We start from the raw sequence: 22,261 nt of genomic DNA, 5'->3' as shown, positions 1-22,261 counted from the left end.
GACTTAAAAGATGCCTTTTTCTGCATCCCATTTGCACCAGAAAGCCAAGAAATATTTGCTTTTGAATGGGAGAATCCTGAAACGGGGCGAGACTCAATATACCTGGACTGTTTTACCACAAGGATTTAAGAATAGCCCCACCATTTTTGGAAATCAGCTTGCTAAAGAACTTGAAATCTGGCGAGTGGAGAATAGAGAAGGTGTTGTACTACAGTATGTGGATGATATTTTGCTGGCAGGGGAAACCCGAGAAGAACATTTAAAGCTGACAGTAAGCCTTTTGAATTTTCTCAGAATGAGTGGTTACAGCATATCACGAGAAAAGGCTCGAATAGCTCAAGAAACTGTAATGTATCTGGGGTTCGAAATTTTTAAAGGACATCGGCAGTTATCAACAGAAAGAAAAGAAGCCATCTGTCACCTCCCAGAACCAGATACCCTCCGAGAACTACGAACCTTTCTCAGGATGACAGGGTGGTGCCGTTTATGGATTGATGAATATGGACTGATGGTAAGACCATTGTATGAAATGTTGAAAGCTTCTACAGATACCTGTTTAGAATGGACTGAGAAGGCAAGAAGTGCTTTTAGAAATCTCAAACAAGCACTACTGAAGGCACCAGCATTGGCATTGCCAAATTTAGAGAAGCCTTTTGAGCTGTTTGTTCATGAAAAACGAGGAATAGCACTGGGTGTGCTTACCCAGATCCTTGGACCTTTACGCCGAGCGGTGGCGTACTTTTCCAAACAATTGGATACTGTAAGCCAGGGATGACCTGGATGTTTGAAAGCCATGGCAGCTACTGTAATTTTAATACAAGAATCACGGAAGTTTACCCTGGGTCAGAAGATTACAGTATACGTACCACACATGGTGATTACAGTATTGGAACAAAAAGGGGAACACTGGTTGGCCCCAAGCCAAGTGATAAAGTATCAAGCGGTCCTATTAGACCAAGATGATACACAGCTCAAAACTACCACAATATTGAATCCTGCTACATTTTTGTCAACGGAACAGATAAAAGAGGGGGAGCAGAAATTAGAACATGACTGCTTACAGACTATAGAAGTATATGCCAGTAAGCCAGACCTTAAGGACACCCCCTTAAGTAACCCAAACTTGGAACTATACACTGACGGAAGTAGTTTCATCACAAATGGAAGACAAATGTCTGGGTATGCAGTAACCACTATAACTGAAGTTATGGAAGCAAATGCCCTATCATCGAAGGCGTCAGCGCAGAAAGCCGAACTAATTGCCCTGACAAGAGCACTGGACTTAGGTAAAGGAAAACGCGTAAATATATGGACAGATTCAAAATATGTGTTTGGGGTGATTCACGCTCACGGGGCTATATGGAAGGAAAGGGGCCTTTTAACTACACAAGGCACAACCATAAAACATAAAGAAGAAATTTTGAAACTCTTGGAAAGTGTTCAAGCACCTGCTGAAGTGGCTGTGATATATTGTAAGGCTCATCAATCTGAATCAACTGACCAACATCGGGGAAACAGATTAGCCAATTGGGCTGCAAAAAGGGCTGCAGAAAAAGGCATACAAGCAGAAGCTTTGGCAATAACCCCAGAGGGAAAGATAATATTACCAGAAAAAACGGTGTATGACAAACAAGATTTGAAATTGATTGAAAACTTGAAGGCAGAAAAATGAGAGGATGGATGGGCAGTAACACCTTTAGGCCTACCAGTAGTTCCTTACATTCTCATAAATGAGATAGTAAGGAAAGAACACTATTCTGTTCATTGGGGAACTGAAAACTTGTTAAAACGTTTGCAGAAATCAATTATTAGTAGAAATATGGTGGAAAGTATACGATCTGTGACTGAGAGGTGTGAAGTGTGTTGTAGGAATAATCCGAAAACGCAAAACAAGATACATTTTGGAAAAATAACAGAAGGTAGAGCACCTGGTGAGTATTGGCAAGTTGATTTTACTGAACTACCTAAAAAAAGAGGGATGAAATATCTGTTGGGTTTAGTAGATACGTATACGGGATGGCCAGAAGCTTTTCCCTGCCGCACCAATAAAGCCTGAGAAGTTGTCAAGGTTTTGTTAAAGGAAATAATTCCCAGGTTTGGAATACCTATAGGAATGTCATCAGACAGAGGTCCCCATTTTGTAGCAAAATAGTTACAGAGCTATCTAAAATATTGAATATAACTTGGGACTTACATACTCCATGTAGGCCACAAGCTAGTGGAAAAGTTGAAAGAATGAACTATACCCTTAAGACACAAATAAGTAAACTGTGTCAAGAAACTTCTATGGATTGGATACAGTCTCTGTCTTTGGCCTTATTGAGAATTAGGGTACAGCCCAGAGGTAGACAGCATTTGAGCCCTTATGAACTGTTATATGGAAGTCCATATCAGACTCCTGGATTGCCAGGAGAAATGAGAATACAAGGTGAAAGTGATGTAATTCATTATTTAATCGCCTTGGGAAAAGTATTGCAAGAACTAAATAAGTATGTGGTGATGAATAAATCTTTGAATCTTGATTCGCCAGCTCACCCATTTCAGCCTGGAGATTGGGTCTACCTCAAATCTTGGACATCGGAGCCACTACAGGAGAAGTGGAAAGGACCATATCAAATTTTATTAACCACATACATGGCAGTAAAATTGAATGGAAAGGGCCCTTGGATTCATTATTCAAGAATTAAGAAGGCAGCTCCTCAATGGAAAGTGGAACAAGAAACGCCACTGAAATTGAAATTAGTTAAGAGTTAAGGGTGAAATGTGGTGGTCAGATGTTTTTATTTTTTTCAGTTTGATGTTCACAGGGAATCTAGGTATTTGGGATATGAACTTACACTTGAAACTAATTGGAGGAATAATGAAAACCATTAACCAATCAGATTGCTGGGCTTGTTCCCAACTCCCTGAGCATACAGAAAAGGGTGCAAATTTAGTGGGAATACCGATCCCCTTCAACACATCCTGGAATAATTTGTGGATAAAGCCAAAATTTACCCAGGAAAACAAAACTGATCTCCAAGTATGGGATGTGTATGATCCAAATGTTTCTGAAGTTAAATGTGTAACCACAAACAAAACCCTTAGAATTGGCAACAATGCCGTGGGTCGCTACCCTTATTGCAATTGGGCTACGCAGATGCAAGGACAAAATTCACTGACTGGATATTGGAACGTTCCTAAGGGAAATGGATGGTACTGGCTATGTGGGAAAAAGGCTCGGAAGGCCCTGCCTCCCAACTGGTCGGGAACATGCACTTTGGGGGTAATAATCCCTAATATTACAGTAATCGGGAGTTTAGGAAACCAGAATGGATGGGTAATGATATTTTTGAGACGGCTCAGGAGAGCACCTAATGCTATTGCTGACCATCCTACAGGATTTCATAGCTTCGTCCGATGGTTTCTACCTTGGTTAGGAGTGAGTGAGTTAGACATTAGTGAATATTTTGGCAGTGATTGAGCACATTGAAAACTACACTGTAGATGCCATTCGAGCTTTGCAACTTGAAATTTCTAGTTTATCGAAAATGGTTCTTCAAAATAGAATGGCACTGGATATGCTTTTAGCCTCTCAGGGAGGGGTTTGTACAGTCATAAGTACCAGCTGTTGTGTTTATGTGGATCAATCAGGAAGGATTGCTACTAACCTGAATGAAATATGGAAACAAACCCAGCAATTACATAGAATAACTATGGACGATACATCTTGGGGATCTGAAGAAATTTGGAACAAATTAACCTCATGGTTGCCAGGCTTAAAATGGTTAAAGCAAATGTTTGCTATGATAATAGTCATCGTCGCTGTCAGTATTACTGCTTGCATATTCCTGTATTGCTGTAGATGTATTGTTGATCAGGTATCCTGGAGGAAAGATTGGTGAATAGAATATTCACCAACTTTTAAAAGGAAAGGATGGATTGATATAGTAAAGGTTGAAAGATCAAGAAAATGAGAATGAGCAAGAGGGAGCCATGAGCAATAACAAAGCTTAATTAAATGTTTGATGAATTTACGATCTTGTTGAGAATGCACAAGCAGAGGCCTTGCTTGAATAGATAGGGCCAGAAAAGATAAGAACTCCTGCCTTTGTTCTTGTCCTTGTAGATAATTTAGCTTAAACTAGCCATATGGTTTTACATCACTAATGAAAACTTAGATAATAAGAGCACTAACAAGCATTTTTTAGGGACTAACGTGCATTCTTTAGGATAAGATGTATCAAAACATGTAAAGGACCATAGTGTGCAGAATCACCTGAGGAGGGTCAAGTAGCGGACAAGTGAGGAAGACTATGGAAGACCACCAGAGACCTTCAATGTGCCTGCGTAAAGGACATTTGCATATGCTAATAGTTTCCTGGAAAACTAATGAATATGTATAACATCTCAGAAATCTAGTGAATATGTATGTAGAACATGTACTTAACCTGCACAATTAGGCCCGACGGGGTGCACGATAGGTGGAGCGATCCCCCGTGCCCCCAGCACTGCAATAAAGAATGCCTGCTTTCTAAAACTCCAAAATCGAGTCTTAGAGAGTTTCCTCGACCGGCTTTTTCGGTATCACCCAGATTGATTGAAGCAGCAACATTCATAGCGCCTCTGTGATAACATATTTAAGAAGGGGTAAAAAATCCTACCGCAACAGCAGCCAGAGAGAAGAGTGAGACTATGTGAGAGAAACAACTCTGCAGACACCAAGGTCAGTGAAGAAGGAGGGGGAGGAGGTGCTCCAGGTGCCGGAGCAAAGATTCCTCTGCAGCACATGGAGGTCCATGGTGAAGCAGATATCCACCTGCAGCCCATGGAGGACCCCATGCCGGAGCAAGTGGATATGTCCTGAAGGAAGCTGTGACCCCATGGAGAGGAGCCCACATTGGAGCAGGTCTTCTGGCAGGACCCGTGACCCCACGGGGCACCCACACTGGAGCAGTCTGTTCCTGAAGGACTGTACCCCATGGAAAGGGCCCATGCTGGAGCAGTTCTTGAAGAACTGCAGTCCATGGGAAGGACCCACATTGGAGTAGTTCATGAAGGACTGTATCCCATGGGAGGGACACCACGCTGGAGCAGGGAAAAAGCATGAGGAGGAAGGAGCGGCAGAGACAAAGCATTATGAATTGACTGCAACCCCCATTCCCCATCCCCCTGTGCCACTCAGGGGGAGGACGTAAAGAAGTAGGGAGTGAAGTTGAGACTGGGAAGAAGGGAGGGTGGGGGGAAGGCGTTTTTTAGATTTTTTCTTTTTTCTCATTATCCTACACTGATATTATTGGCAATAAATTAAATTAATTTCCCCAAGTTGAGCCTGTTTTGCCCGTGATAGTAATTGCTGAGTGATCTCCCTTTCCTTATCTCGACCCACAAGCTTTTTGTCATATTTTTTCCCCTTGTCCAGTTGAGGAGGGGGAGTGATAGAGCAGTTCGGTGGGCACCTGGTGGCCAGCCAAGTTCAACTCACCACAGTCCTTTGTGGTGCTCAACATAGAATACGAGGAATTCAAGATAAGGACAGTAACTGGGACAGGTAATGGGCAAAATATGGACTGAACATTGTTAGAGAGTGGAATAATTGTGGGGAATTTTTGTTGTTGCAATTATGGTGAAGGGATAAGTGTTAGAGTATGTGTAAATTGTCCACTTCTGTCAGTGTTTTGATGATGTTTTGATTTTGGTGTGGGGAATTCTTTTTGTTGATGTAAGTGAAGTTCATGAAGATTGTAGATTGTGTGATGAATGTATATTTTAATGATAATTCTTAAATATGTGATTCACAGAGGTGAGGGATGGAATGTATTGGGTTTATGTGGCAATGTTTTGGTAGTGGGTTGACCTTGGCTAGCTGCCAGGTGTCCACCAAGCCACTCTGTCACTCCCCTTCCTCAGCAGGACAGGGGGGAGAAAATAAGATTGAAAAACTCATGGGTCGAGATAAAGGCAGTTTAATAAAGAAAAGCAAAGGCCGCATGTAAAAGCAAAGGAAAACAAACAAACAAATTATTCTCTACTTCCCATCAGCAGGCAATGTCCAGCTACTTCCTAGGAAGTAGGGCCTCGGTACATGTAGCAGTTGCTTTAGAAGACAAGTGTCTTAATAATGAATGTTCCTCCTCCCCCACTTCTTTCTCTTATCTTTTATTGCTGAGCACGACATCATATGGTATGGAATATCCCTTTAGCCAGTTTGGGTCAGCTGTCCTGGCTATGTCCCCTCCCAACCTCTTGCCCACCTCTAGCCTACTAGCCTTTGGGTGGGTGAGGGTTGGAGAGACAGCCTTGATGCTGTGGAGCACTGCTCAGCAGTAGCCAAAACATTGGTGTGTTAGCAACACCTTTCCAGCTACAAATACAAAGCACAGCACTATGAGGGCTGCTATAGGGAAAGTTAACTCCATCCCAGCCAGACCCAATACAATCCAGAAAAACTTAGTCTCATACTTTTTTGCTACTTTGGTCAGTATATTTAGCTAGCATATATGACCAATGACAACATCTGCAGAAACAATACATAAAAAATAAGCATATGAAGCTGGGAGGATAAACAAAACTGAAAGCCAGATCAAACACCACACCAACATACACAAAACGTTTTCTTGGATTAACTAAATTGACTAGATTTACCAGCATTGCTAGACTGAGATCCACAGCAACAAAAAAATCCACATGGGGCTGCAGACAACTGTAGAAGACAGGCATTTCCCCAAAACACCAGAAGAAAAAGACATCTTCAGTTTCAATGAGTTCAATGATAGCAACTCAGTGATCAAATGCTTACCAGAGGCAGCAACTAATAATTTAATATAATCTGTCCCAAAGAATCTGATCCTGCATCCCTGGGATTAAGTGAGCTCCAGGTGATCTCCAGAAGACTAACAGAATTATGAGTGATCTACATAGGTGACCCCACACATAGGACGTGTCTTGCTTCCAGGAATTTAATACACCAGTGGCAATCACAGCCATCACTTACAGAAATAGTAATGAGAACAAAGTATTTACTTTTCTTTCTAGATTTTCTAATGCTATTTATGAGCCGGAAACAAGAAAGAGGAAGGTCTAGGTGGCCACACTGTATGGATGACCAGCAAATGTGAAAACATCAAAAATAAAGCACATTTCTCTACACAGAAGGCTCTACTAATACTACTGTGGTAGATGCAACTTAAAACTCGTTGACATAGTAATTAAGTGTGACTTTAAAATTTAAAAGAATCCAGCAATTTTCACCATACATAAATACATTCCAAATGCAGCTGGAAAAAATAGTGCTGCAAACACCATAACAATTGATTGACACTTTTAATATTGCACTTGGAAGGGATCTTCTAGTTATTAAACACACCTAACTTTAAATGTGAACAACAGAAATCACAAAATTGATGGCATCTAAATTGTAACTAGCCTTTAAACAGCTCATTAATGAATAGATTTAGTAGGGGAAGGGGATAGAGTTTTGAGCAACAGAGAAGAGCCAGGGGCTGATGATGTATTAGGAACCAACAGGGAAACACATGTGAAATGCCTCAAAGGAATTAGGGTGTGTTCCTCTAAAAAGGTGACATGGTTGATAGCCCTGCTGAAGTGCCTCTATACCAATGCAGACAGCATGAGTAACAAACAGGAGGAGCTGGAGGGGCAGGGGTTGCCCTCTATGTTAAAGAATGGATTGACCACACAGAGCTGTCTTTGAAAAACAGCGATGAACAGGTTGAGAGCTTATGGGTAAAAATTAGGGGCCATGCCAACAGAAGAACCCTCGTCGTTGGTGTTTACTACAGGCCTCCTGATCAAGGGGAGCCTGTTGATGAAGCATTCTTACTTCAACTACAGGAAGCATCACGCTTGCAGGCCCTGATCCTGCTGGAGGACTTCAATCACCTTGATATCTGCTGGAAAAGTAGCACAGCAAGCTGTAAGCAGTCCAGGAGACTCTTGGAGTGCATTGAGGATAAGTTCTTAATCCAGGTGATAGACAGCCCAACCAGAGGAGAAGCATTACTGGACCTGTTGTTTGCCAACACAGACTAACTAATTAGAGTGGTCAAGATTGGTGGCAGCCAGGGCTGCAGTGATGATGCCCTGGTGGAATTCACAGTCTTGAGGGATATGGGCCAGGTGAACTGTAAAGTCAAGACCCTGAATTTTAGGAGAGCAAACTTTCAGTTGTTTAAGGAATTAGGGGATGGGACCCCCTGGGAAGCTGCCCTCAGGGACAAAGGAGCTGAATAGAGCTGGCAGCTCTTTAAGGGCATTTTTCTCAGAGCAGAAGAGCTCTCAATTCTCATGTGTAAGAAGTCAGGCAAGGAAGGCAAGAGACCAGCATGGCTCAGTAAGGAAATCCTGCTCAAAGTACAGTATAAGAAAGAAATGCACAGGCAGTGGAACCAGGGATGTGTATCCTAGGAAAAATATAGGGATGCTGCCCAGATGTGTAGGGATGGGATCAGGAAAGCTAAGGCACAGTTGGAGATAAATTATGAAGAATAATAAGAATAGCCTCTACAGGTATGTTGGACAGAAAAGGAACATTAAAGAAAATTTACAGGGGGGGTGGTACATAATACAGGAGAACTAGTAACAACTGACATTGGAGAAGGCTGAGGTACTCAACAATTTTTTTGCCTCAGTTTTCATTGGTAAACTCTCTTCCCACATCTCTCAAGTCTCTGAACCTCAAGGCAGATGCTGGGGGAATGAAGTCCCTCCCATTATAAGAGAAGATCAGGTTTGAGACCACCTGAGGAACCTGAACATACCATGGGAACCAATGACATGCATCCCTGAGAGAATTGGCTAATGTAGTTGCTAAGCCACTCTCCATCATATTTGAAAAGTCATGGCAGTCAGGCAAAGTCCCCAGTGACTGGAGAAAAGGGAAATATCCCACCCATTTTTAAAAAGGAGGACCCTGGGAAATACCAACCAGTCAGCCTCACCTCCGTTCCTGGTAAAATCATGGAACAGACCCTCCTGGAAGATAAGTCAAAACATATGGAAGACAGGGAGGTGATTAGAGACAGCCAACAGGGCTTCACCAAGGGCAAATCATGCCTGACTAATCCAGTGGCTTTCTACGATGGAGGGACTGCATCAGTGGACAAGGGAAGAGCTACAGATGTCATCTGTCTGGACTTCTGTAAGGTCTTTGATACAGTCCCCCCACAACATTCTTGCTGCTAAATTGGAGAGATATGGCTTTGATAGATGAACTGTTAGATGGATAAGGAATTGGCCAGATGGACACATCCAAACAGTTACAATCAATGGTTTAATGTCCATGTGGAAACCAGTAACGAGTGCTGTCCCTGAAGGGTCTGTACTGGGATGAATACTATTTAATCTTTACCAATAACATAAACAGTGGGATTGAGTGTACCCTCAGCAAGTTTGTGGATGACACCAAGCTGAGTGGTGCAGCTGATTCGCTTCAAGGAAGGGATGCCATCCAAAGGGACCTTGACAGGCTTGAGGAGTGAGCCCACCTGAACCTCATGAAGTTTAACAATGCCAAGTGCAAGGTCCTGCACCTGGGCTGGGGCAATCCCCAATATCAGTACAGACTGGGGGATGAATAGATTGAGAGCAGCCCTGTAGAGAAGGACTTGGGAGTACTGCTGGATGAAAAATTGTACATGAGCTGGCAATGTGTGCTCGCAGCCCAGAAAGTCAATTGTATTCTGGGCCACATAGAAGTGTGGCCAGCAGGCTAAGGGAGATGATTCTGCCCCCCTACTCTGCTCTTGTGAGACCCCACCTGGAGCACTGCATCCAGCCCTGGGGTCCCCAGTACAGGAAAGACATGGACCTGTTGGAGCGAGTCCAGAGGAGGGCCACAAAAATGATCAAAGGGATGGAACACCTCTCCCATAAGGAAAGGCTGAGAGAGTTGGGGTTGGTCAGCCTGGAGAAACCTTACTGCAGCTTTTCCATACTTAAAGGGGACTTATAATAAAGACAGAGAGAGACTTTTTACCAGGGCCTATAGCAACAGGACAAGGGGCAATGAGTTTTAAACTGAAAGAGGGTAGGTTTACACTGGACATAAGGAAGAAATTTTTTACAATGAGGGTGGTGAGACGCTGGAACAGGTTGCCCAGTGTCCTGATTTTGGCTGGGATACAGTTAATTTTCTTTCTAGTAGCTGGTATAGTGTTCTGTTTTGAATTTAGTATGAGAAGAATGTCGATAACACACTGATGTTTTCAGTTGTTGCTAAGTAGTGTTTAGACTAAGTCAAGGATTTTTCAGCTTCTCATGTCCAGCCAGCAAGAAGGCTGGAGGGGCACAAGAAGTTGGGAGGGAACACAGCCAGGGCAGCTGACACAAACTGGCCAAAGGGACATTCCATACCATGTGACATCATGCCTAGTATAGAAACTGGGGGGAGTTGGCCAGGGAGGGTGGCTGCTCAGGAACTAACTGGGCATTGGTCATCGAGTGGTGAGCAATTGCACTGCGCATCACTTGTTTTGTATATTCCAATCCTTTTATTATTATTGTCATTTTATTATTGTTATTATTATCATTGTCATGGTTTAACCCAAGTCAGCAACTAAGCACCACGCAGCCGCTCACTCACTCCCCCCACACCCAGTGGGATGGGGGAGAAAATTTGGAAAAGAAGTAAAACTCGTAGGTTGAGATAAGAACGGTTTAATAGAACAGAAAAGAAGAAACTAATAATGATAATGATAACACTAATAAAATGACAACAGTAGTAATAAAAGGATTGGAATGTACAAATGATGTGCAGGGCAATTGCTCACCACCCGCCGATCAACGCCCCATTAGTCCCTGAGCGGTGATCCCCCGCCCCCACTCCCCCCAGTTTCTATACTAGATGGGACATCACATGGTATGGAATACCCTGTTGGCCACTTTGGGTCAGCTGCCCTGGCTGTGTCCCCTCCCAACTTCTTGTGTCCCTCCAGCCTTCTTGCTGGCTGGGCATGAGAAGATGAAAAATCCTTGACTTAGTAAAAACACTACTTAGCAACAACTGAAAACATCCATGTTATCAACATTCTATTCATACCTAGCTCAAAAACATAGCACTGTACCAGCTACTAGGAAGACAATTAACTCTATCCCAGCTGAAACCAGGACAATTATTTTCTTCCTTTCTGTCCCGTTAAACTGTTCTTATCTCAACCCATGAGTTTTACTTTTTTTTTTCCCCCGATTGTTTCCTCCATCCCACTGGGCAGGAGGAAGTGAGCAAGCAGCTGCATGGTGTTTAGTTGCTAGCTGGGGTTAAACCACAACACCTAGACAAGTTGTGGATGCCCTATCATTGGAAGTGTTCAAGGTTTGGTTGGATAGGGCTTTAAGCAACCTGGTCTAGTGGAAGATGTCCCTGCCCATGGCAGGGGGGTTGGAACTGGATGATCTTTAAAGGTCCCTTCCGACCCAAACCATTCTATGATTCTATGATTTGTACCATATAAACAGTAATTAAATTACCTTCCTAATTTTCACATGAATTATCTACAAAGCAGAGCCTTATGACCAAGAAACCACAGTGTTCTCTTCCAACTTCATAGGAAGAGATTTATTAGTGAGGCATCCTATTATCAAGACTTTTACCACATACTGTACAGGTTACTTACTACATTATGAAGTAATTAACATCTGCAAGAAAAAAAAAGTATGTTTACTTAGCTCCTAAAAAAAAATAAATTAAATTAAAAAAAAAAAAATAATCAAGAAACCAGCCATGGGATGAACCATTTAATCAGTAGAGAAAATTAGAAAATGTTTCATTAACAAAATTTACAAAGGCCTGCATGCCTAAAACTTCTCCTGACAACCAAAGGAGCTAAAAGGGGCTTCTTCCTCTAGTTCAGTTATACTTAATAGCCTCTTGGACTGTGCTAGAAATTAAATAAACCAACTACATCATTGTTTTTTCTGGAAACTGTCTTGTGCTTTTAAACAAAGAAAAATATGTACAGAAATGCTGAAAGCAACAGCCATGCATCAGATCTTTTCAATATCTTCCAGAACACAAGCCATGTTCATGAAAATTGTCATTTATCTTCACCAATGTCACGTCCCAATTTCTCAGGACGATGACTCAGGTTTGCTGATTCCCAGGTCAGGATTAAGGTGAAATGACACCAGGGATCCTTTAACTCACAAAACTCAACTTTTATTCACTCACCACAAGAATTGGCATGAAACTACGTCAGTAAACTGTGTAATGTGCTAACCCTACATCACCAAATGTATACTACAGACCTTGCTTATTTGGGGATCAGTTCAGGGAAGACAATAAGGAGAAGCCCTCCCGTTGAGTCATGAGGTTCAGAGTGGACCCCCTTGCTTTCTAGATTCCTTCTCAGAGAGGAGCCTAGGTGCGGCTGGATCCACTCCTAGTCCCAGACTTGGTCAATGGTTTATGTCTAAAGGGATGAGGTGTAGGGATTACAGAAAAGGAAAGAGAGAAACAAGACAGAGAGAGAAGAGAAAGATTTCACCAGTCCTGGGTCCAGTGTTGGTTCAGTCAGCTGAGGGGTCCAGTTCCAGTGGGCTTGCACTCGTGGGGCTTCAGTTTGTGTCCTTTTATCATCCTTGCCCCCTCCTTCAGGTGGTCACTCGAACTCATTAGGCTAATTAGGTGTCATGAGCGGTTTGTGAGCCTTTGGGCTTGGGGGTCGTTTGGGGAGTAACTTCTCCTTCCCTACATGGTGAGCTGCCCTGCTCAGCATATCAGAACAGCCCTCCCAGTCCTGTTGCTGATCAGTGCTAATCGGCTTCTTTTCACTTGGGGTTCCTTGCTAGGCAGGGTTCGTTGTTAGGCAGGGTTTGTTGTTATGCAGAGTTCGTGGTTAAGCAGAACTTGCCCCACCACAATGTTTGAGACATTAACTCTTTCAGTCCCTCACAACCAAGGACGTCCTATTCTGTCTCTAGGAAATGGCTGTGTTGCCATCTACCTCTCCTAATTAAAAAGCTATGTCCTACATTGGTTCATACCAGAAAAGGTAAATTAAGGGGAAAAACTCACCAGAAAGGGGGGGGGGGGGAAGAGAGAGAAACACAGAGTATGTAAAGTCTAGTTATATTTGGATCCTGTAATTAACATTAAACCAAATGTGGGAATAATTTGCAGGTATGTGCTAACATTCACACAGTTCTTCAGCAAAAGGCACATTCCTCATATGCAAAATTCCACATACTGATACTTCAGTCTGAATGTCATATATTCTCACAGTCAAGGGCACCTTTTCTCCTCTTCTCCCTCTAGTTTGAAGTGCCACCTTCCCTTCTCATGCCAAGTATTTTAATCAAGATATGTCCACAGGATGTGCACATGTGTACACACATGCATCTACATAGCATCAAGACGTCAGAAACAAGTCTCCTGGGGCTGAAGATTCTAAAGAATTCAAGAGAAAAATAATGTCTCACACATTTAATTCTGGGATTTTAACACTGAGAATTTTCAAAGGAAAATCCTAGTTACCTAGTAGTTTCTAGACATGCTAGACAAGGACCTTAAAAGAGGATGTGCTGTCACTCCCATTTTGTGGCAACTGATTTCAATCCACCAGGAGACCTTTCAACACCTGGCAGATGAATATACCTTCTAGTCCATCCAGCCGGAGCAGCCAGTCAGGTCAATTTAGCTCAACTCAGTATCATCTCCCATTTCAGGTAAATCAGACCCTGCAGTACCTAAGACCACCAAAACAAGTTATGCATTAGTGTCATTAAATGCAGCACACATTGGGTCTGCAGCAGGTCCCCACCATGGCTCTAACCCAACGGTGACTGCAATCAGAGAGTGTTGCACCCTCCGTATAGCCAGCGGAGAGAAGGGCGCTCAGTAGGCAATGATGGAAGGAAGAAAGGTAGAATTTGTTTGTTCCTCCTGACATTCACCTTCGCTTACAGCTTTCCCAATCCAAATCAGTCCTCCAAGAGGAAACCCTGCTCTTTTCTTATCTGCCTGCTGCTGAGCACCCCAGCACCCCATCCCACTAAGAAAACTCCAGAGTTCAATAGACTTCACATCACATCAGAAACACCTGAGCTCTTCCCCCATCCACAGAGGAAGAGGATCTCTTCAACTATCAGGTGAAATCTTCCACCAGCTGTCCCAGGACTATATACAGGAATCAAAGTTGCGTACAAAAAACAAAGGGGATGACCTTATTGTTACACCATTTTTCCACCATTTCCAAATACATATAAGGTAACTGAAAATAATATCCTGCAAAATGCTACAAACCTAAGCTTGTAATGTCTCTTTTGCATAGCCTATGCAAAGAGTTTTATCTGTGTGAAAACCAGCTATTTGTTAACTTTTTCAGTAGGCACATTTTTTCTGAATTTCCTTCCTGTAGTCTTAGCAGTAGAGTTTGTATTTTTGAAGGAAAATAAAGATTTCATTAACCTCAGATATCTGAAAAAAATTTCAAGGAAGCAAAATCTTGTGTCTGTTCAGCTTGGAAGCACTACTATTTTTTTCAATAAAGGCACATGCATTTTTTATAATTCTTGTGTGTTGTCTGTAATTGATGTTCTGTTTTCCTGCACTTGAATAACAGTATGTTTTTAAAGGTTCAAGGAAAAATAAGGCTTTATGTGAAGCTCCCAAAATTATTCCATGTGGCATGAAAGACTGGTGAGTGGTTAATATTTCCTCCCAAAACCTTTTCCTTTATCAGCACTGTTGTCATCTTGATAAGTATCTTGTCAAAAAGCATATTTATTTTTCCTTTCTCACAATATTTTAGTAAGAACTTTATGTTAAGAGTATTACCGCAGTTTGGGACCTTCATATCCAGCAAGGCTGTCCTCTTGGTGTTGTCATCTATGCAATATAAATCCCGAGTTTCTCTGTAGAACTTGGTCTCCTGAAATTTCTTGATCCACATAATTTCACAGGAACACTTGAATGGATTGTCCAGCAATATCCTACAGCAAAAAATCAAATGATTTCTTAAGAAAATATCATGCATATAGAAAAAAGTTTCAAAGCACTCATATGGGTAAAACTAAAAGTTGAACTCTACTTTAAAAAGGTATGGATCAAAGACCTCAATGTAGTGCAAATTGTAAGTAGATATGGTTTCTTTGTAGAAAATGAGGCCCTGTCTGCAACAACTAAGAATCCATCCTGCCACAGATCAGAGAGATCACACAGGGGTCTCAATTCCAATCTCCAATTCACTGGTGTAAATCAGGAGTGTCTGGACAATTGGGCTTTCCACTAAGATCCATTTTATTTCATGGTAGCTAAACACATCAGAAATTCTTCTCTTGTATGATAGACTCTGCTCAGCTATCTCAGAAAGACCACTCCAGAAAAGGTTTATTGCTGTTAAGTGGATAAATTCTTTATAGAGCCAAACAGTCACGTATTATAGGCAAATTCTAAGTCTAATCATAAAAAAGGATTTTACACAACCTTAAAGATTCATCATGTATATCACTCTGGAAAAATCTCATAATAAAAGCCCTAAGTAACATCATGAAGAAACACTAACTGAAAAAATGGCCCTGAAACAGAAATGTATAGTATAATCTAGCTATACAGTATGCTGTATGAGATTTAAAACACTGATTAGCAAATCAAACATGAACCTGTTGGAGCGAGTCCAGAGGAGGGCCACGAAGATGATCAGAGGGCTGGAGCACCTCTCCTATGAAAACAGGCTGAGAGAGTTGGGGTTGCTCAGCCTGGAGAAGAGAAGACAGCCCTGCGGAGAAGTACTTGGGGGTACTGGTGGATGAAAAACTGAATATGAGCCAGCAATGTGCACTCACAGCCCAGAAAGCCAACCATATCCTGGGCTGCATCAAAAGAAGTGTGGCCAGCAGGTCAAGGGAGGTGATTCTGCCCCCTCTACTCTGCTCTCGTGAGACCCTACCTGGAGTACTGTGTTCAGCTCTGGGGCCCCCAGCATAAGGAAGACACGGACTTTATTTTAAAAAATGACAACTTACAGGTCAGTCAAACCCAGATGGCGAAAAGACTTCTTGGACAAACTTGAGAGCTTGTTTCTGGATAAATTGCTATGGGAAAACAGAAAAATTGTATTAATTAGGGCTGCTGCTTCTTACACTCCCAGTACGGTTTGTGTCTCTCAAAAAAAAAAAAAAAAAAAAAGAAGAGCCCAAACCAGCTCTAAAAAGCTTTTATTCCTTTAACTTCAGTGGGAAAGGAACAGTGCCCAGTCTCTTTTTACAGTTTGATGGGTTTCAAAGATTTGAACCCAACCTGTGTCTGAAGTTAAATACATTCTTTAAAATCATACTCAACAGGGGGTCAATATTTTCACTTAAAGCACTTGTGTTCATTACAGAAAAGAAGATTTAATTGTGTTTCACAAGTATTATATAAAGTCCAGGTGTTAATTATATGCTTAATTTATTCATAAGTGAAATGGTTGTATCCCTTTCTTTGATACTGCACCAAACTCTGTACTCACATACTAGCACACATCCACATCAGAGACTTTTATTATGTTCAAATTACATGTGCAATATGCACCCACAGGAAAGATCAAAAGCAAAAATGTAAAATGCCTATATTGGGCTTTTTTATGTCAATTAAGCATTTACAGTTTCCAGTGGTAATTAAGTGAAAGGTCCTCTCCCATTATGCAGAGCAAAGAAATGCTCATCTGAATCAGAAATGCTCCCCTTCCCAGGTTTACAAAAATGCTTTCTCCAAACCAAAATAATGCTGGTTTTCTATAGTCTTATCAGTCCACAAATTAAAGATAGTGAGAGCAGTAAACTGTAAAACTGCCAGTAGTGTAGTGCAAATCAGCATTATGAGCCAAAATACCCCATGAGTTTTATGTGGTATTATAGAGGTGCCATAGGGGCTCCATATTTTAAGTTGCATAGCATTTAAAACAGGGATTAAACCTCTTCCCCCTGCCCCTGACTAAAAAACACAGTGTTTACTTCCCCTACTTTCAGCCCTTGATCTCTGAGTACAAGATAATTTTCAGAGAAATTACAGGGATACAAGTTACATCTTTTACAAAAATTTAGAATGGAATCTTTAAGAGATTTTATTTACTATACTTTTGTTGATTCCTTCTAGCAAACAATGGCCTGACGTTTGCAAGCTGACTGGTCCTAATGTGTGAGAACAAAATGGGTGAGCTACTGTTTCATTACTCAGGTCAACTGACCTGCCCTACAGTAGATGCTGGTGGAAACATCTCATGTGGATCCTGATGGTCAAAATTAAAGTACAATTTGCATGTAGGACAGAAGTTGTGGTTAAGTAAAAACCAGTCAATATGTTAACTAACTATGAAGTTTTTCCTAATATTTACAAACAATAGGTTGGGAGGTTGAAAGAAAGAAGTTAAATCCTCCTATGAAATTGGGCTCTTCTCTCCAGCACTGAGACAACACAAAACATGTCAAATCTTACCCCTCCACAGATGATTCTCACTCATCAAAAAAAAATCAATCCAGTCCTGACACTGCTGAGCAGCGCACACAGATATCCCCATGGTATTCCCAAATGAGGCAAGTGCCTGCTTCTCTTACCTGCACAGTGACTAAATCCCACCTTCCCTGAAAGACAACCAAATATACAGTGGGTTCTACCTGCAGATAGGTACCCATGCCACTTACTAGTCTAGTGAAAGGCAACATATTCCAGGTCATGGGAGGATGAGATTTAAATCTTGGTTTCTGCACAGCAGAGGACCCTGTTCTTCCATACCAGGAGGACTCCCTAACCATCAAATGATGGGTCCCTCAGGGAAATCTCTGTCCAGCTGAAGTTGTTCCATTTCATGTGATCTTCCCTGACACCCTAAAAGGGAAAGCCCAGGCTCAAGCTCTGACTCCAGACCAAGCCAAATAGAAGGGGCTTTGAAAATCACCCCTCTCCCACTTCCTAAATACTAGAGTACCACAATACAGATCTGAAAATGGGCCTCAAACATCTTATGTAAGAGCTCCACCCATCCTATGAGATGGTATTTCTCTCTTTTTCTCTTAAGAAGATAAAATCTTAAAAATATATTTTTTAAGAAAATCTTAAAAAAAAAAAGACTGACTCCAGGAAAGGGTTTTTTGTTGGTAAGCTGGAGTGGACATAAGAGCCTAACTACTTCACAAGCAGGACTGAAGTCCCATTTTTCCTATGGATTTCCTTCTGGCTGGTTACATGCTTCCCTGCTTAACTTACTAATGGTGATCTAATTCTTCATTTCTCTGTGAGGAGTTGAGCTGCCTCATTCAGAGAATGAGCTCTACTGGACAGCAGACTGTTCAGTGTTGCCGTAACTGTATTTTGTTGTCATTTAGCTTCAGGCCACTCATTGCTTTTGGAGAATTATTGCAACCCCCTAGGCATAAGAATAGCCCTTACTTGATTTAAATTCATAGCCAGATTTACTGTCCAAATATCAGTATGTTACTTTCTGAACACTTCATGCAGGTATAAATGACTGCATGAGCCAGTGAGGAACTGGAACTATTAATTCGAGCAAAATTATCAAAAGAATAAAGAATTATTATTTTAACAAATTCAGTTGTGAAAAACCAAAACTAACTCAATAGGTTTAATTGTCTTTTCAGATTTTTACCGGTTGTGCTTGCTATATACCAGACAAAGGAAGTAAGAAGTAGTAAAAACAGTAACAAAAAAATCCTGTTCCTAAGTTCTTGGTCATGGGTTGACAGACACATTTAGTACTTTATGACTGCAGCCTTTTCCTCCATGTAGTTTAGCACCTTAAGGTTTTTCAAGTTGGCAAGTAATTCAACAGAAATTTTTCAGACCACTGTTATTGATTTATTACCTTAAACTATACTTTGACAGTAAATTTACTGTTATATATATTTTTCATAAACTGAGCACTTTATATTGATTATAGAGATGCCTGCTATGGTCTCTTTAATCCATGTTAAGTGAAAAAACATGGACCAACTTATTACAGAGTAGGCAATGACCACTCATCCGCTTCCATGGAAAAAGAATATAAATTAGTTCACCAATTCAATTACAGACATGTGCACGTGCGCGCACACACACAAAGATTGTGGTGAGCAGCCCAAAGATGATTCATTTGGCTTTCAAAAGCCTTTCTTTTTAAAACAAACAAAAAAAAGAGATGTGGAGTACAGATTCTGGCTCTAGAGCTATACCTAAGGATAAGACCAGCATGCAGTCAAAAGCACGACTGTATTTTACATATGAATATCAAACCCACTTTAAAGTAGATAGACCTAATACAGCTAAAAGCAATACCTGTGGCAACATAGGGAGCACAAGAGTGGCCTAAGCAGCTGCATAAATATTCACATAGCTAGCAACACAGGTGCAGCTTTATATTGCAATGTCACTGTACTGGGTCTGGCTGGGATGGAGTTAATTTTCTTCATAGCAGCTGGTATGGTGCTGTGTTTTAGATTTGTGACCAAAACACTGCTGATAACACACTAATGTTTTAGCTATTGTTGAACAGTGTTTGCACAGCATCAAGACCTTCTCTGTTTTTTACTCTGCCCCCCTAGTGAATAGATTGGGGGTGCGCAAGAGATTGGGAGAGGACAGAGTCAGGCAAATGACCCGAACTGACCAAAGAGATAGATATTCCATGCCATATAACATCATGTTCAGCAATAAAAACGGAGAGGAGGCGTTTTAGTAGTTTAGCCATTTTTTGCTTGGGAAATGGCTGGGCATCAGTCTGTCCATGGGAAGTGGTGAGTGATTGCCTTTGCATCACTTGTTTTGTTTTCCATCTTTTTTCCGCTTCTCCTTCACATATTAAACTATTTTTATCTGGACCATAAAGTGCTTTTACTTTTCCTTTCCTCTTCCCCCATCCCACTGGGGGTGGTGGTGGGGAAGTGAGTGAGTGGCTGTGTGGTGCTTACCTGCCTACTGGGGTTAATCCACAACAGTCACTATGCCACTATACTGCCTACAATGCTCCTGGCAAGGAGAGGCAAGAAGGAAGAGGAGGGAACAGATCTAAGGAGAATGGGAGGGAAGAGTTGAAGAAATGGTCATGGCCATTTTGCTATGCTCGGACTCCCTCTACAGACTCCTGCTCTGCCTACAGCTGGAGCCAACCCTGTATTGCCTGTGCACATGTGAGGGAAAATCTGCAGCTAGGTCTCAAATAGTTACATTTAGCTTCTTTTCCTAAACTAAATCAGCCTAGAGATATAAACACATTCTAATACCTAGAGCTGTAAGTATACAACATATATGAATCTATGATTCAGCAATACCATTATACACAGCCTAATACATAACAGTAACTATTTTTTAATGTTTTAGGAAATACACACTTGCTGTGAAATTTATTTCTGTATTTAAAGGTATTGACAGAATACCATGCATGTGTATTAATCAGGTCTATTAAAATTATTTTTAGCAGTAGATGATTTTATAAATTACAGCACTACTAAACTAGGACTGTTTAATAGCTTGCTAAATGTGTCTGTTGACTAATTTGAGTCTGAGGTCAATGAGAATAGCAGAATTAGATGACCAAGGCTATTAATTACATTTAAGTGGTATCTATTGGAGCATTTATCCTTCTATTGTTTATATTTTGCTCAAGTCTTGTCATCATACATAACTTTAGAAAGATATTTTGGCTACAGAAGTTTAGCTGAGAAAAGAAGGTAATGACAAAGAAAAGGCTTAAGGAAATATGTGTTAATAAGTTCCTTATAATTCTATATTCTTATATGATTCATGTAATAAATGCTATATTCTTGTAATAAAGCTTCTTAACTACATTAAAAGACTTCTCATGTAAGAAAAAGAAAACTATAATAGTATCACTAGCAAAATTAAAGCTCATACAGTTGCATCAGTTTTCAGAAAAGTGGCTGGAGTTTCTGTTTTCTTTATGAAATAACAACAAACTGATGTTTTAAAATAAAATGTAAGACTTCTCAAGGATCTGTACTCAGAAGTCACTCTGGCAAAGCAAAATGATTTTAGCTTTTAATAGTTTTCACTGTCACAACCACAACAGCATCTGCAGTTCATTCCCAGTGCAGTCAACAGGATTTTTATTGCTGATGACAACAAGCAATGATTCACCAGGGTCTTCAGAAACATTTTAACATGCAGCAAGACTTCCCAGCAGAAACAAACAAATGCATTTTTTGCAGGGATAATAGATCAGCCTAGGCAAAAAATGTCTCCATACTAACTGCTTTGTCACATATATATAGAGAAGGTGGTGCCACTTAATATTTTCAGTCTTATCTGGGCTTATCCTGTGTCTGCTAAGATTACTAATTCCCCAACAAAGAAACCATAGTATCAGACTGGACGAGCTCCTAGTTCATAACGTTCTTCTGAATCAGGACTGCATGTACATCAACGTAACAGATGTCAGTCACCTTAATTTGTTTCTAACAAGCAGTTTCATGAACTAGAGTTCTAATAAAGCCTGCATACCAACAGATATGTATTCCATGTTTTATTGTGTGCTCCAGTTGAAGCTTTTCCTGTAGCTGAAGTATTTTAAAGACATCTTGTCCACATGGATTCTCTAGTGCCCAACAGGACATATGTGCACAATAATATTTTTCCCCTAAGCAGGACCCCTAATAGGGTCTCTGTGTTCTGCCCAATGTCCAATTTTCACAAAACCTATTCACCTATATCAGTTTTGGTTAGAATCAACCACTGGGGACAAAGATACTTTCTGACTGCATGAACCTCCTTTTCTTAAGGAACCAGGCAAAAAAGACTATGAAGAGGATCCCACCAACTCTCTCAGTTATTTTTTGCAGTGTCTACTTGCCCAGACAGCTGGGAAGGTTTTCCAAATATCTATCTTCCTTGTTACAAATTAAACTCGTTATTTCCTATCCTCATGGTCATGGAGAAAACTGATTGTTCTCCTCTTCATAATCACTTTCTTTTTAAAAATCTGAAGATGTATATTCTTTTTCACTCTTTCCTTTACTAAATTGAACAAACAGCCTTCTCAGCCTATCCTGAAATTATTTTCTTTACAAACTCTGTATAGCTCTGTTGCTCTTCTCAAATATCTTTCTAGATGAGTAGATTCGGTGTCCTAATCTGTATACAGTATTCCGATAGATGCCTTCCCAGGGGCTAAGGTAATGGGGAAAAGATGCAAAAGTCTAACACAAAATTACTTCTGATCACAGACTGAATTTGCTTTGTTCTGCTGCATCATGCTGAGATTCTGTTTCAACATAGCTACTAAACATTTCTCTGCAACTGTGCCACTTAGCCAATAATTTCTCATTGTGCATTTCCACA

The 22,261-nt window shown here is 41.0% G+C and overlaps 1 protein-coding gene across 1 annotated transcript in view; it reads right to left on the bottom strand.

Moving 5' to 3' along the window:
• The window catches only part of LOC138683277 (BDNF/NT-3 growth factors receptor-like), a 217,751-nt gene that overhangs the window by 171,827 nt on the left and 23,663 nt on the right, over positions 1–22,261 (bottom strand). Inside the window, exons 4-5 of the mRNA XM_069774874.1 lie at positions 15,961–16,029; positions 14,774–14,928 (exon numbers count right to left, since the gene is read on the bottom strand). Coding sequence (XP_069630975.1) covers positions 14,774–14,928; positions 15,961–16,029 — 224 coding nt within the window. The remainder of the gene's footprint in view (positions 1–14,773; positions 14,929–15,960; positions 16,030–22,261) is intronic.

Source organism: Haliaeetus albicilla, chromosome W (assembly GCF_947461875.1).
Source record: "Haliaeetus albicilla chromosome W, bHalAlb1.1, whole genome shotgun sequence".
NCBI classification, from domain to species: domain Eukaryota; kingdom Metazoa; phylum Chordata; class Aves; order Accipitriformes; family Accipitridae; genus Haliaeetus; species Haliaeetus albicilla.
Note: the sequence above shows the minus strand (reverse complement) of the source record. Positions and strands in the feature narration are given on the sequence as shown.